Consider the following 17,545-nt stretch of genomic DNA (forward strand, 5'->3'; position numbering starts at 1 on the left):
GAACATAAATAAACGGTAATGTTGTAATATAGCCAGGTTTCGAAATAGCATAGTTTGAAATAATAAAGGCGAGGGGTGTGTGTGTGTAAATCTGAGGGGTGAAAACATGGTGGATGCGGAGGAAGGAGGGGGGAAGAGGCAGCTGACTCGGTTGCCTTGGGAACCAGGACACAGCGATGTGATCAGATACTGGGAGCAGCCACGAGGAAGAGGCACGGAAAGGGCACCAGCTGGAAGCAGTAGCAGCAACAACGAAGAAGTCCAGAAAAGGCAAAAGGGTGCAAGGCAGCGGAAAAAAAAATATTGATGCACTCTGTTAATTCGACAGGTGCGTATTCATGGCCCCAGCTCCCGGCATTTCCATGTGTGCATCCTGAAGTTTCTCTGATTGGAGGACAGTCGTGGATGACGTTATAGTCTTTTACGGTGTCCTCCAATCAGAGAGCACATTGACACGCATTATTGGGAATTCAAAACGCAAACGTTTTAGATTCGGGATCTAGGCAGGAGAGCGCGACCCCCTTTTAATGAGTCCACGCCCCCCCTGTGGGTCGCGCCCCACAGATTGAAGACCCATGGCATAGAGTATAATGGTGTACATTGCAAAAGTGCACAGTCCTGCTGGGTGGAGTACAGTGGAGTAACATACAGTGGATTAGCGTACAATGTAGTGGGGAATACTGTAGTGTCGTAAAGTGGAGTAGCATACTGTTAATTCCGTACAATGGAGTGGCGTAAACTAAACAGACAGTGGAGTGTCATAAAGTGGAGTGTGAACATTACAAGAAATGTAGCGTCAAAGTGTGTCCAGAGATGGAAATGTGATGTCAAATCATTAGCTAATTGTCTAATGACTGCCTTTACAAAGTTCAAGGCAGGCATGTTGTTTTTATGTACACTTTGGGGGGGTCATTATGATGGCATTCGGCTCGCCACCAATGGTGATCTGCATGTCGTAACTCCCTGCCTGACCGCCAATTACCCCTTGATAATTTGGCGGGGGTTCCCCAGCGGATGGAAAGACCTTCCACCGCATTTCCGCCAGAAAGCAATCGTCACGATTGCCTGCCGGGCAGAAAAGGCCCACAATATGGTGGCGGTGCCTTGCAGGCACCGACATCCATATTATTATGTGTGCGGTGTGCATGACTTTCCATGGCCGCCAGCAATCGTGATGGTGTCCTATGCCCTTTTTCTGCGTTATGCTTTTGGATAGAGGCAAGTTATTGTTTTGGTGTTTTTCCCCTACCTAAACTAAAGTGGTAATAGGTTTGTAACATATATGTTTCTTAATAATTTTTGGTATCAATATAGAGTTGTGTGGTACTACTGTGGTACCCCAAAATTCACTTTTGTAAGATTAACAATGTTATTTCTAAATGTTTCAATATTTTTGTAGCACCCTACAGGGAATTGCATACCTTTAAAACTTTGTGTTTTTTGTTCAAGATCCGTCAGGGTTCTGCCCCTATCTACCTTCATAACCTTGCCCGGCCTTATCTACCTGGCCGCTCTTTAAGGTCATCTAACAATGGCAATCTTTTGATTCCAAGAATCCGACTGGCAAAAATGGGAGGTCGCTCATTCGCATATCTTGGACCAAAGATGTGGAATGCTCTCCCGCTGGCGTTAAAAACAGAAACTAATCTTCTGGCGTTTCGTAAAAAGTTGAAGACTTTTCTGTTTTGATTTCCCCTGTTCGTGATCTCTTCCTTTTGCACTTGCTTGTTTTCTCTCTCCAGTCTGTCCCTGGCACCGGGAAACCCATTGTGGGTAGCTGAGCGCAATATAAATTTAATAAAATAAAATAAAATAAATAAATATTTTCAGTAACATAGTAGTTTTAAGAAATTAACGTGCTACTCTATACCCTTTTTTGTGTATGTTAAAATATGTTAACATCGAATTATACACTTTAGCACACTATTTTTCTAAATATAGAGCCTCATCATGATGTTGTGGGACCATGACATCCAGGCCATTGGTGGCAGTCCCACGACATCCAGGCCATTGATCCGGCCGCCGCATTATGATGCGGACGGTTGACCACAGAGGTCTGGGGGACAGACCGCAGCCTCCGACAGGATCAAGCTTCCCGTTGAGGACGGCGGTCTGGCTCCTATTATTACCATGAGGGCGGTGCCTGCACAAGCACAACCGTAGGGATTAGGATGTCCTTTTCCGACTGCCTTTTCATGGTGTCCCGCAGCCATGAAAAGGCAGTCTGAGAGGGAGTTTGAGGGTCCCAAGCAGGGCCCCTGTCCCCAGTGGGCCACTAATAGGTGGCCTGGGTGCACATGTAGTGCCCCCCCCCCACACATCTATGCACTGTGTGGCAGGCACCACATGATGCCTGGCACATGGTGCATAGATATGCACTACATGCCTTTTATCACTGAAGCTTGTGCAGTGAATTAAAAAAATAACCAAAAAAATGTCATATAATGCAAAATATATATGTGTAATAGTAGTTACATTTGATACATTTTATAAATATGAACACAGGCGTATATGTGGGTGTGTTCATATAGGCATATATTTATATATAGTTTTAAATATCAATAGAAGGTATTTAATTAACATAATTTTAATGTTAATGAAATATTTAAGATTTACAATTTAAAAACATATATATTTAGAAACTATATTTTAGTATCTTATAATGATATTAGTGTGAAACAATATTTATCTATATCGTTATGCTTACCATTATAGGTAAACTATATTTTTTTAATCAATATTTTTAACACAATATTTCTGTATCTCAAAATTGTTGTGTTCGATATTGTGTCAGTGATCCGACCTGGATACCCGGTGCACCAAAGAGAAATAAACGCCAAATCACATGCAGCTGTCTGTTCAACGAAAAAGCAAATTCACTTTCCTCTCTTGAAACTGAACAGGGTTAGGTAAATTAAAAATAAACCATTTAAAGAAGCTACCATTGCTTTCAAGAAACCTGGGCAGTTTAATTTTACAGTGGGCTTGTTCAATTATGTTTTTTAATAGCCCCACTATTCATACAGTCCAAGGGCATGCAAAATGAGGCTTTACTAATCTACTATCAAAAGAGTTTGGAACATTCAAGACAACACTCTCCTATGCCTAAGATAAACATTCCAAAAATCAAAGGTGACAAGGGCAACTCTCTCCTCCTGTTTAAAATCTACATTCTTCCGACTTAACAACATTATTCATTAGTCGGGGGAGGTGAGGCCGAGCCTTCTCTCCCTTTTTTTTTTGTTGAACTTTTTGGGGCAACAGGCACTCTGCATTTTTCAGTGGGAAGTTTTGAGCCCGGTGGGCAAGGTAGTGGGTGTGCGGATGTTGGGGGGACATGTTTGGTTGCTTTGAGTGGTTTGTTGGTTGCATCAGCATAATATTCTGGCTTAATTGACGAAATGCTGGGGTTTGTTGACTCTACTGTGTAGACGATGGGGGGTAGGGAGGTATAGGTGCTAAGTTGGAACGTCAACGGGCTAGGGGACAAAATTAAACAGTTTCTCAAAAGACAGGCGCCAGACGTGGTCCTGCTGCAGGAAACACACCTTGTTGGAAACTCCTGCAAAGCACTACACAGAATTGGGTACACTTTGATTGCGCACTCAGGGTTCACGTCAGGATCTAGAGTGGTGGGTATTCTAGTGCTTAAGACTTTCCCATTGGCTATCACTTCCACTTGGGAAGATGGGAGTGGCAGATATATTGGAACCACGGGCACACGGGATGGTCAACCTATAACCTTCCTCTCCATCTACGTTCCCCCAGGGCTACAGGGCAAAACTCTAGTGGATTTGGGAATGGTTCTGCTTTCACTCCCTGATGGGCTTCTACTCTTATGAGGCGACTTTAATGCAGTCGTCTCTGGCATGGTGGACAGGCACCCCCCACGTGAAACAGGACGGGGAATGCGGTGGCTACCAGACTTCATTGACGCAATGGGCCTGGTTGACACTTGGAGGTTGCTCCACCCTGATCAAATGCAATACACGTTCCACTCTGGGGCACATACTAGTCTCTCGCAACTGGATTATTGTCTGGTCCCTGCTGCACATGCATCCTACATTACAGAGGTAACGCACCTGGCAAGGGGCATTTCAGATCATTCTCCACTGTGGATCCACATAGTTATAACCCGGGGTACAGCCGGAAGGGTGGCCCCGATCAATCCATGGTATCTGCGCAATCCCACAATCCGCAAAGACCTCATTGCAATGCTCGAGGACTACTTTGCTAACAATGTGGGATCTGTATCCTCTTCCAGATCCTTATGGGAAGCCTTCAAAATGGTTATAAGGGGTCAGGCTCTGTCTCTAATAGCAGGCTCAAAAAAAGAAAGGCAGAGGGAGGTGGTGAAGATAGAGGTCGAGATCTGTCGGTTGGAGAGGGAACTGGAGCTGGGGGTAACTCCTGCTCAACTTCATCACCTGACCCTGAAACAGCACGACTATAAAGAATTGGTCACTGAGAGGGCTAAGGCTCTTAGTAGGGAACAGCAAGGCAGGCTCTACGACTTGGGGGACAAGGCAGGGAAGCTTACCGCATGGCTTGATAAGAAAGAGTGGGCCTCTCGCCTCGTCCCAGAGCTCTTAAAGGAGGAAGGGGTAAAACTCTACAAACCACAAGAAATAGTAGATAAATTCGCTGACCACTTCCGGGCAGTCTATACATTGGTCTCCCTTCACGCAGAAGCCAACTCCTACTTGCTACTTCGTGACATACGATTCAGAAAAAGGGGTGGTGATGAACAGAGTGTCTGAATTAAGCAGACCCCTCTTACCCAGTCCAAAGATCAGGGCTTGATCCATCACCGTTATTTATCTCACTGCACCATCCCAGCTCAGAACCTGGCTATATGCAAATCAGTCTGTCCCTGGCCCAGTGCATCATGGGAACAGGGCAGACTAAACTACGAAGCCAATTCTTCACCAGAAAGGAGACAAGCTACCGGGGACCGGTTTCTGGCATTTCAGCCGTCTTCGGCCCGGCTTGCTTGAATCCTGATGGTGCAGTGAGAAAGGGACTCATGTCTGAGTTCATGGATAGTGCGCTAACATCCGACAAAATTGCTTTAGCCTTCCGCTCGTTAAACTCTGGAAAGGCGCTAGGTCTCAACGGGCTCCCCATTGAACTCTACAAACTCAAACCAGATAAACTAGCGCCCTATTTGAAGGAAATGTATATGGAGTTGAGAGAAAGGGGTGTTCTCCCTAGAGATCAGAGGGTTGCCACGATAGTGGTGATTCATAAGGAAGGCAAGATCAAAATGAGCTGTTCTTCGTACAGGCCTATCTCTCTTTTAAATGCCATACAGAAAATTCTGGCCAAGCTTCTGGCAAACAGACTGATAAAGGTTATCTGTGATTTAGTCCATTCTGATCAATCGGGCTTTATGCCCCATAGGAACACGGCTTTAAATCTGTGTAGATTGCATGGGTTACTGGCTAGAACTCATACTTTGCGTGAGCCAGCCATAGTTGCATCACTGAAGGCAATGATGGCCTTTGACACGATTGAATGGTCTTATCTATGGGCAGTCCTGGCCAGGTTTGGGCTTAGCCCCGAGTACATCGGATGGATACGTCTGTTGTATTCGGGTCCGCTTGCACAAGTAGTTGTAAACAATAGAGTTTCGGTTCCCTTCTTGTTGGGGCGGGTAAAGGTTTGCAATGGTCCCCTGAATGGGAGGACCACATTTCCCTATATAAAGATGACATACTGCTTTATTTGACCTCTTCCCGTAAATCCCTCATTGTTATTTTCGATGTCCTGGCCTCCTTTGGGAGAAATTTGTGACTTTCAATAAACTGGCAGAAATCCGTTTTGTTTGTATTGCAGGGAGACCCTCCAATTCCTCTGCTACACTGTCCTATACAGTTCAATACAGAAGGGTTCAAATACTTGGGAATCTTTGGCTCTTTAGACCCCTCTGTTAGGTATTCCCAAAATCTTCTTCCTCCTCTGCAGAGGCTTAAAAGTGACATCTCCACCTGGAGTAAACTACCGCTTCCATTGTTGGGTAGAGCGGCCCTCTTTAAAACGATTGCCCTTCCTCGCTTCCTCTATGCTCTTCAAAATACCTTAGATGTGGTGCCATCAGGATACTTCAGAGAGATTGAAGGCATGCTGTGGAGCCTGTTGTGGGAGGGTAGGCCCCGAATTGCATTACTCAAATTAACTTTGTCTTGGTATGACGGAGGTATCGCTCTTCCTGATATCAAAAAGTACTACTGGGCCTCCCAGCTGGTAGCTATCACCCACAGCACATATGGCCTAGTTGATGACCCTGGATATGCGATGGATAAATGGCTTCTTCCGGGAGGTAGATATAGCAGAGCCTTGTACTCTCAGCCAAATAGAGTGGCGTTAACTGGGCCAACCAAGCATTCGGTTCAGATCTGGCATGATGCCACAGCTTCCCTGGGTTGGAAAAACAACCTGACTATGGCCACCCCACTGTGGAACTCTGAGAAACTTGGCAAACTCTGGAATACAAAAGGTTTTGATAAATGAGACCTAATAGGAATTTCCTAAATTACAGATCTCTGGGGGAAGGGGAAAATTAAATTGTTTGAGGAAATGCAAACAGAATATAAACTTGCAAATTCTGAATACTTTCGTTATAGGCAGGTTAGACATTCCCTTCTCTCAGCAATACCAATAAATTCAGAGCCCCCAGAGGCTTCGCCTCTCGAGGATAGGATACTAGATGGTCACCTTCCTGACAAAACGATCTCCCTACTTTATAAAAAACTGATTAACCACAGTTCGGATACTCTCGAGGCGTTGAGGGACAAATGGATGCAAGATGGGATAGAGCTGGATGACGTGGATTGGCAGATAGCAATGTCCTCCCCAAAAGAAGTGGCACTTCCCGCTCGCCTGAGATTAGTTCAACTTAAAATACTTCATAGGATCTACCTTACAGGGCCCCAATTAGTTCATATGGGGCTCTCAGATTTGGGGTTATGCAAACGTCATTGTGGTCACGTGGACACTTTTATCCATATTATTTGGGAATGTGAAGACATCACATATTGGCGCAGCATAGGCGATGTTATGCGTAGAGTTCTGGGGATCTCCCTATTGCCGGAAGCGAGAAGATGCTTGCTTAATATCTGGGAACCTACTGACCTAAATACTTCACAGACACAATGGGCTACCCTGGGTTTTATGATTGCCAAATGAAACATAGCTCAACTGTGGGGAGCAGCACAATCACCCACTCTGGAAGTGTGGGAAAAGAACATTGATTGGTGTATGTTTAGAGAGAAAACTGTATACCATGCGAGGGGAAACCCTCGCAAATGGCCGTTGGTGTGGGGGCTCTGGAATAGCTACAGAGGAGAAATTTGTACTCCGCCCCGAAATGTGAATATTGATGATCACCCCTCCCCGTGAAGTTTCTCTGTAATTGTGAAATGTAATTATCCTGTTACCCCTTGATGCATGCTCGGCGGACATGACGGATCCTTTGTAATCTGATTTTACTGATGCTTATTTTTTTAAAACTTTATTTAGTGTTTTTTGCGAAAAGCAAAGCAGAGCACAGAGTTCAAATGTAATACATATAAGGTACATTCTCAACATAGGTATTCTAGCATAGTCTTTAAGGCACAATAGGACAATGCAGCGTTAATCATAGCACAGCTGATATAGTCTAACACCCCAGTAAGTGGCATGTCATTTCCTCAATCTACTGATGCTTATTTAATAACAAGAATTATAAAAAAAACATTATTTATTAGTAACTTTCTCATTGGAATCTGCAAATGCAAAAAAATATAGGAAGAAGGAAGACTATTTGGGTAATCTTAGTAGTAGACTTTAATGCCTAAGTGTCAAACAAGTGGATGCAGGTCATTAAAAACTTGGAATTACAGGAAAAATTGAATTATCCCAAATCTCACCTCCATAGTAATATCAGAGTTTATCATGTGGAATACTCCTTTAAGAAGAGCTGAAATCCTTGGGGGCTATAATCCTAAATTGAAGAATAGATTCTGAGATACCAAGCAACATAACCAAACAAAGTACTCCCGATTCCTCAAGAATTGATTACATAATGAAAACCTACATGACATATAATCTAGATTCTCAAATCCCCCCAAATTATGTATACATATTTTATTGACTTCTCAACCTCCTTTGACCAAGTGGACAGACCAACAGTTTGGCAAAAGTTTGTCATTGGGTATATCAGCAAATTTGCTGAGTCAGTTATTATTTTACTACACACATCCATACAGTGCAACATTTTCTTTGAGGAAATAAAGATATTTTTGCACCTATTGCTACACACAACATCTTAAAGCTCAGATGTCTATTGCCACCAATATTATTCTCCTTGTATTTTTCTGATTTACCACAACAAATGCTAAAGCTTTTCCACCAAAACTGGGATCTAAATCGTTATACAACCTTCTGCACACTGACAATGTGGTACTGTTTAACACCAGTAGTCCTACAAATAAATTTTACAGAGTTGAATACTTCTGCTGAAAAGCATTTTTTTAAGATTAACATTTCTAAAAAAGAGATATTAACTTTTAGAGCGAACAAACGAGGGTTAGCATACTGCTCCTTGAGTTCAGAAAACCTCAAAGGTTAGAACTTGGATTATCTAGTATTTATGCACGAGCATCGGCAAAAGTTATTTGTTGGGGGTACAAGTTTCTGCAAGCTCGGGCGAATCCTTAAGGGCTCGCCTTTGGGAGAACATAGGGGCCGATTAGGATTGCGGTGATTCCGTATCCTCCGGGCCGGCGGAACCCACCGCCGGCCCAGAGGATGCGGAATCACCACAGCCAGATTAGGATGGCTGGGGGTCATCGGCGGATGGGAAAACCGCGGTTGCCTTCCCACTGTGGCGGAAAAGCTCTAATATGGTGGCTGTGTCTATCAGACAAAGACAGCCATATTAGGATGGGGCAGGAATCATGCTTTTCCATAGCGGCATTTACGCCGTGGAAAAGCATGTGGTCTTTTCAGTTTGGGGGCCCGTTGCGGGCCCCCAGGGTGTCAGGGGGGGGGGGGTGCGCATGGGGGGTACCTTTGGTACCCTCCTGCATTTACATGAACAAAGCGGCAGGCACCGCGCGGTACCTGCCGCTTTGTGCATGTAAATGCAATACATGCATTTTTAACCTTGCGGCGGGTGCTGCTTCAAGCAGCACCCACGCAAGGTTAAAGATACGGGATGTGACCACCAGGGTGGTGGTCACATCCTAATTTGCATGCTGTCCCTCTACCTCGGGGTGGCGGACGGAATGACCCCCCAAGTTAGGTCATCAGAGAAACAACAACCTTTTCTATGAATCCAAAACTGGCCTTTGAAAGCTCTAGTTGGAATACTGAATCTCTCAAAATATGGACCCCAGTACATCTGCCACTATTTGTCAAAACTCGGATTGCCCAGCTATATTACAATCAGGATGTAGAACACTGTGGGAAATAGTAAATGTTCAAAAATACAATATTCCTTTTGGTCATGTTCAACCTTGTCTTTGCTATTGTTTTAACCTAAATGTAAGACGAATAATCATGATTTTTTAAATCTGTTACATGTCCCTTAAATCATAACCAGGAAGATTGGAGGGTTATCATTCTGACACCTCCCATGTCATCTCGGTCAGGCAGGAATCCAAGATCTGTTCCACATGTTTCAATTTTTCCCAGCTTTAACTGGCTATAGAAAACGATAGAAAACACTCCAATGTATGAAGGGTCCTAGGGAATATTTAAAGACCTAGCGTGGATATACTCCCCAATCCCAAGCTAAATACACAAATACAATATCCACAGGTCTATACAGGCAAGTGGAACAACAAGAGACCTAAGATCCATAATCATTAACCTATACAACTCTTGCAGACTATAGGAGGAAATATCCTATGTTAGGACGGATTCCCATCACTCATCAATGGTGACATGCTTCATCATCTGGGTCTCCTCCTAGTGTCACACTAGTGGCACTAAGTGCTGCAACCCTTTCAAAGAGAAAGGGGAGCTCCCGGGTGTTTATTATATAGCTATACTAATTATAGCAACACTGCACGCTATTTATAGACCAACAGATGTGAGTAATAGATTCATGTGGGAATGTTTAGTGCCGTGCAAAAACTTGTTTTTGAAAAGTGAGTTAAACTTGACCGATGAGAGAAAAAAAACTTTTATTGATATCAGGGATCAAAACCTAAAAACAGTGCAAACAACAGTTTTCAACTAATGACTGTCTGGATGTTAAGGGTCAACGTGTTTCAGCAAGATCGGACATATTATCCTATGCCTTCTTCAGAACCACAATATTGTTGCTACTGCAAGAAAGTGAAGTATATAAAAATATATGTGGTATACAGGAGGTTGGAACAAATACAACCTCTTTACCTGTAATCAGGAGTGCATAACAAATCCTCTGTAAGTGACGGACTGTTGATAGTTTCCTTCTCTTTACGAGGATAAGACCTCACCTCACCTGGCCCTGGCTCAGGAAAAAGGAGGCACCGCTCTGTCCGTCTGTATCTCGTGGCGGTACAAAGTTCCATCTGGGGAAGTGACTCAGATGATGAAGCATGTCACTATTGGTGAGTAATGGAAATTCGTCCTAACATAGAATAATTCCTTCTATAGTCTGCAAGAGTTGCATAGGTTAATGGTTACGGATCTTAGGTCTTTTATGTTTCCACTTGCCTGTATAGACCTGTAGATATTGTATTTGTGTATATAGAAAACGATATCCACACTCAATAACTATACATTAAAAAAATATTATTTATAATATTAAAATATATAATATTCAGAATGTTCCAACTCATTATGAATCTGCCAAACGAACAAGCCTCTTTTAAAGTGTTCCATTTTTTTATTAATTCGATTGGTTTTGATGGTATGTTCTTGATTAGCAAACTGTGTTTGATAAATCTATTGTCTTACTTTATTTTAGTACTATTGTAAAAATGATATTCTCTGTTGATCTCACAACCTGAATCCTAAATCGTTCTATAGTCTGTTTAAACGTTATACACAATATACCAAGCAGGGTGGTTCAAACATTTGAATGTGTGTCTCTGCAGTATGGGAGAGCTGTTTGAACCCCTTGATTTTTATTGAAGGCTTCCATCAGTCAAGGTTGTAAGTTGAAATACTGTTAAATGTATTAATAGCATATGTAATTTTCTTTTTGATTTATGGTTGTGAAGGAAAACCACAAGTCTAAATAAAAAAAAAAGATTAGCAAAGCCAAGAAAGAAATAAAAACAGATATTAGCCCAGTTACTGAAGTGGAAATACTGTCCTTTGTTAAGTGAGCCAATGTCTGAAATGGGCTGAACCTTTGCCCCATGCTGTATGCTGTGGTGTGAGGAAGCAAAATGTTAATGGCATTCAAACGACTGAATGAAGAGGGTTGACTGACAGCTCCTATATGTGTATTAATATCTATATATGACAGAATCAGTACTTTGGGGGCAGGACATGGCAGTCCAAGCAGCACTACCTTTTCATGGGAAGTGCTAACACTATGTTGGTTGGAGCACTTTCATCGAAATGGCTCCTTTAGAGTAGCAGGGACCACACGATGCAGTGGACAGGCTGCCATGCTAAATTCGTACAGTTAGTTCAGATTGTGGGCACTAGTAATTATTCTTGGGCATAGGGATTAATTATTGATCATCAGACTTTGCCTAGTGTAAGTAAGAGGAAGATAGAAAGGGAGGCTCAATGAGTAAGTGAAAGATATGAAAACTGTGGTAAACAGAGAAGATATGGCTAGAAAAGCATCTGAAGGAGTAAGATAAAGAGACAGGACAGAAAGTGAAGGTTAGTGGATTACAGAAATATAAGGTGGATTCAGAGCTTTAGATTCACACACATATTAAGCATTGGTGAGATACAGTGGCAGCTGGTAACTATAGAGAGTGATGGTGTGGGCAAACAATGCATGCATGTAAGATGCCTATATAATAAAATAAATAAAACAAATAGTCACTTAACTTGCTTGCTTGTTTGCACAACACGTCCTCCTCGCTCTGGTGTGCTTCTCTCCTCCAGGCTCCAGTGTGGGCCACAGCCAACTCCCCTAACCAATCATGGTGCTGCTCTCATGCTGTTAACCAGCATGGTAAAAGAAGCAGGATTGGAGGAAGCAGTCTCTCTCAGAGCTCTCCAGGGCACTGGTGGCCTCGGCTTGCTCATAACCCAGCTGTCTAAGACAGCTAGGTTAGCGAGATTGAAACTGTGCATGTCTGGCTGGCCGTTCCAAACAGCTGGCCAAAGTGACATACGTACTTTAAAAGTTAGTACACAGCTCACCACTCCTCCCTGTTGCTGCCACTCCGTAGCAATGGCCCACCTCGTCCTGACACTCTGTTCAGGATAGGTTGGTGAAAAATAAATTAACCTTATTACCATTTAATCTTTCATCTCTGGGGCTTTTCTGGTGGCATTTTAGTTAGTGGGGCAAGGCTCCTAAGCTCTAATGGAGAAGCCACTCCTGGTGGGATGTCACTGAGATGACAGAGGTGGGGTCTCGCAATCCCAGATTTTTGAAGCCCACCTACCAAGCTGTACATGAGCATTTAAGTGTTTTTTATATGTTTAGAATACGTTTGTACTCTTGGATACCAACATCTGAGGTAAGGATAGTAGCAGCTAAAATGTGGCACAACCATTACAGCATCTTCTCTGACTTTGAGAGCAGTGGCTTTCACATGCCTCTGTAATCTCCAGAGACTGATGTTTCGCAAATTGGTCCTTCTGTGTTTAATTCTTTTCATTTTTCTGCAGGTAGATGCCCTTGTTTGCCCTGTGGCTTTTAACATGGACTTAAGTGTGAATCCCTTTTCAAAAGCCATCATGTCTCGGACTGGAGAAGACATCACATGGAGCCAGGACACCCTGCCACATGGAGAGCTGGTGGTCTTTACCCACCATGCATTGAGCTGCTGTTACCTTTACTGTGTGAATTTCTCATACCATCTGGACCTCTTGGGGCAGGCAGAGGAGGTGAGAGAATGTTTAGCATTAAGTGATGATACACACTGAGGCTCACAATGTGACACTAAATCAGAATTGCCTAATTAGCAGATTCCATTTATCGCTCCTTTTCCAGATCTGAAGATCGGGGCATGCTGTGCCCTATTACTAAACCAAATCAAGGTTTCATGTAGGCTGGCTTATACATTATCTTCAGGGCCTCATAGCACATACATAATCTCACTGTAAGACTTCACAACACATGTCTAATTTGCGATCCCTCTATGATTCTATTTAGCATTTAGACTATCAGCAGCATTTAAAAATATAGCAGACACTAGTAACAGAAAAGGACGCTCTGGAGATAAAAAAAAGACAATATTCTTAGCAATAAGCATGGCTTTGTTTGTAAATGTTTAATCGTTGGAGAAATGTGTCCTAAGACTCCAATCTGAGGTACCTCTTGGAGAAATAACATTCCATCCTTCACCATCTGACTTAAATGGGGGTGGGTGGGTTCATTGCAAGGTCTTCCAAGACTCAATAGTTACCACCTCCATATTTCAACAAGCATCGGCATAGCCAATAGGTCTTACCTGTTGGACCTTATAAGGGTTTAGCTATCCAGTATAATATCCTTGGTGCAACAACATCAACAGTTCAATGGCTAAACACTTATAAGGTTCCAAAGACGAGACCTATTGGCTATGCCAATGCTTGTTAATGGTACAATGAACACCATCATGTTAGATGTAAAAAATCTAGTTAAAGGTTTCTAAAAGACCAGTAACATGCCCAGTACACCCAGTCATGCAAGACAGAATATTTCACCTGCGCCCACTGCTCCACACAGATGGAAACATGAATTGACAGACATCTGGATCATCCAAATCAAAATATCTCACAATGACCAATGAGCCAATTTGATCATTTCTTTTCATTCTTTGCTTCACCCAAAACACCAACTCCATCAAACCACTGCTTAATCTACCACCAGCATACTTTTGGACATGAATGTACACATTTATATCATGAATCACAGGCCCCAACGTCCCACTTCAGAACTGTTAACCTCATAGCATTAATGTGAAGGAAAGGAAAATGAATCTTAGGTCTTTATAGATAATTTTTCCTTAACAATCTACAAAGCGAAAACTCGTGGCTAGCTCACCCCCGGAAACTCAAAAGAAATATAGTAAGACCGACATAAGGGTGAGATCACAGCGCTAACTGACCACCATTTATGAACACCAAATAAATTATTCCTACACATTATCTAGGCGTCCAAATAATCAGCACTTTTAAAAATAAAAATTGTACCAAAATAAAATTTCACATCTCATTTACCACGCAATTTTCCCTGTCAGCAGACTCATGAATGTCACATTTCAAGCAAATGTGCACTTCTGCTTACAACAACCAAAAGAACTTCATACTACCTTCCACCAAAAAACGAAACTCATAAACGCAGCACATTATGTCTGCTTTCTCATACACTGCCATGAGAAACTACCTCTGTATAAAACAGTACCCTGGACAGGACTCTTAAGACTTCTCTTGCATGCACTCTACGCAGACCAGCATTAAAGACTTTTTCTGGGAACAAGGTAATGTTATTTCTAACTCGTTGCTGGTCTTCTTTGTCTCCTCTGGCTGATAATAAGGATTCTAAAATGTTTATTTTCCACCCAGGATTGTTTACTAGGCTTTTTGCTTTAAGAAGGACTCTCCGTTGAAGGAGTACCGATTTACATCATACACTAGCTGTGGCTTCATCCCAGGTACACCACCTGTGTTAACAAGTAGCATACTAATATGAGCAGTACTTACCACATACACCTAGCTTATGTCAGATATCCACGCTTTCGGTGGACTTTCAATACTACTCGACTCTATATCACACACCGCGGTTATTTAAAGGCCTGTACATGGTCACCCTCAGACAATACGTTATATAGAACCCTTGGCCCCAACAGGCACAACAAGGCAACAATATAGTTGGCAAAATGCAGCCAGACACACATCACTGACGGGCACTATAGACAGACACCCTAGACCCCCCAGCACCATGAGACACTAGCGGGTGAATAGGCCGCTTTATGAGTCCCTCATTGATTGATTGACTAAAGTATTGAATAGATTTCTTTGGTCAAGCAGTTGACAACTGGCCACACAATGCAGGAAAATTAGTGACTTCAGCTCAACTACCCGTACACACAAATTTCTACAAACATCTCCCAACAGTGAAAGCAATTTACATTCAAAGTCGTCTACACAAACCACTTCAGTATTAAACATTGAGCATACCCTGTACTCATCCCATATAAACACCAGCAAACAATGGGAAAATCGATTTGATAGCCTTTTCAGATCTATGTCAGAGTGCCCCAGTTCCAGCATCAGCTGTGAAGCCGGTGGAATTTTGTGTAGCTCTATACAAAGGCGGATAACACAACAGTTTAAAAGACTCTTGATACTAGCTAGCACACAAGCCAACACTATTTCAGCGGGCCTTTGAACTAATCATGAACACACTAAGCAACAACACAAGCATTGTCATAGCCAATAGGTCTCGCTTTTGGGACCTTATAAGTATTTAGTTATGCAGCACAATATCTTTGTTGCAACAACATCAACCGTTGCATGGCTAAACACTTATAAGGTTCCAAAGGCAAGACCTATTGGCTATGCCAATGCTTGTTATATTCAGTAAAGACCAGAGACTGGTATTTAAAAGATTTTTTTATCTAGTGAATTTTTTAGAGCCTGGCAGCTGCCTCTCTTTGCTATAAATTCATTTTGGAATAGTTTAGATTGCTAAACAATACTTTTGTTCATGTATTTGTTGTTCTAAGTACTTAAGTGTGCATTTAAAAGCATGAAAAAATAGGATTTTGCTTCTTTTTTTTACTGCCTTTTACTTGAAAACCTGCCCAACTCATGATGAAGAGAGTAGTCATGCCCTGTGGGAGTTGAGGTTCTGATCGGAAGCCTTCAGCTACAGTGACCAATATGTGCTCCACTGGGGCCAAAGGGGTTAATGATTGGATTGCCGCAGCTACATCGGGCCCACACCCAAATTGCTATGCTAAATACTGTTATTTTAGGTTTGTCATTCCCAAATCTATCCCCCTCCAGTAAAAATGAAATGCTTGATAGATCATATAAATCCCCTCCTAATACAATAATACTTATCTGGCGTAAAAATAAATAAAAAGTTTGGCAATAAAAAAAATCGGGCCCTGTCGTTTTTGCAATAACTGGTACTATAAAGGCACTTGGGGTTACCCCATATTCTCGGAGCCCGAGGGTGAATTATTTAAAAGGACTCAGTGGCCTCCCATTTCTCCCTGTTTAGATAGTCTAGCGCGTGGATGGGATGAAGCAAGTGTCAGCCAGCGTTGATTGGCTCTTCATAGGTTTCCCTTGCGGGAGTGAGCAGCAAGGCATGATAATTACTAACATATGGCGCCGCTGCTTGCTCCCACAATGGAATCGCCAAACGTGCACGCTGTGCCATTGGAAGCAATGCAATGCGTGCACGTTTTTGCCTGCAAAAGTGTAGCGATGGCTAAGGTCTTTTTTCTATGCAGCGCATGCGCGCTGCGTAGGCGAGACCTAAAAAGGACAATGTTGTCTACCAGATTAGCGGAGTGAGCTAAAGTAACTGCTGAAAATATAAGATCAAGCTGTAAAGCATGGGTACAAATCACTAGTTATTTACCTTTAATGGTCGATAACTTAATCATCATTTACTGGCTTTCCGGTGGGCTAGAGGAATAAGCATTTTACATTTACAACACTATCCTGGTCTAGTCAAACCCATCAAATGAAGCATAGCTGATGTAACACATGTGTATTAAACTATGTTGTATTCTGCTTTGCCTGGCATTGCATGGCAGTTTTTTTAATGTAAATTAAAGCTATGTCCCAATCCTTTTCTGTGATTATCATTTGACAATCCCTATCCCACTTGCACCTGACAGGGTGCACCTTCTTCAGTAGCTTAAAGGGACTGGTAAATAATTGGGATCACACCCTTGGGTGTGGACTCATCCAACAGTGTTGTAAATTTGCACATATCTCAGGATTTTGTAGGAATGTCCTAGCTGTGTCTCTAGCAGGTTTTGATAGTGTACAGTACTGTAATAATTACCCCTGGCTGCCTTGCAAGGCTTCTCTCACTTTTGTAAAAGAGAGCTTTGGGTAGTAATTATTTTGGACCTGGGCCTCAAATATGTAAAGATCTGGCCTCACTACCTGAATCTGAGACTGATATGGGATGATCCGTCTTCTATTGCCATTAGAGATGGACCAGCAAGACGGCTGAAATAAAAGTCCTGATCTCCTATATTAGACAGCTAGTACACAACCGCACAATGGGGTGGTCTGGTAGAAAAATTTTGAATCATATAAGCTTGCCAAACCCTGAAGGCTATCTTGATAATATCGTGATCCCATTAGTGAATTCTCTATATGTAAATTTTATAAATTCCTTGGGGCAGATTTACAAGCCCCTTGTGCCACTTATGTGTCACTTTTAACTCCTTCGACGCTGAGGACACCCCTCGTA

The 17,545-nt window shown here is 42.5% G+C and overlaps 1 protein-coding gene across 1 annotated transcript in view; it reads left to right on the top strand.

The window, feature by feature from the left end:
• LOC147692141 (uncharacterized) overlaps nucleotides 1–17,545 on the top strand; it is a 605,572-nt gene that overhangs the window by 303,610 nt on the left and 284,417 nt on the right. The window contains exon 8 of the mRNA XM_086939503.1: nucleotides 12,784–13,002. Within this exon, the coding sequence (XP_086795629.1) occupies nucleotides 12,784–13,002 (219 nt within the window). The remainder of the gene's footprint in view (nucleotides 1–12,783; nucleotides 13,003–17,545) is intronic.

Source organism: Lissotriton vulgaris, chromosome 9 (assembly GCF_964263255.1).
Source record: "Lissotriton vulgaris chromosome 9, aLisVul1.2, whole genome shotgun sequence".
NCBI lineage: Eukaryota > Metazoa > Chordata > Amphibia > Caudata > Salamandridae > Lissotriton > Lissotriton vulgaris.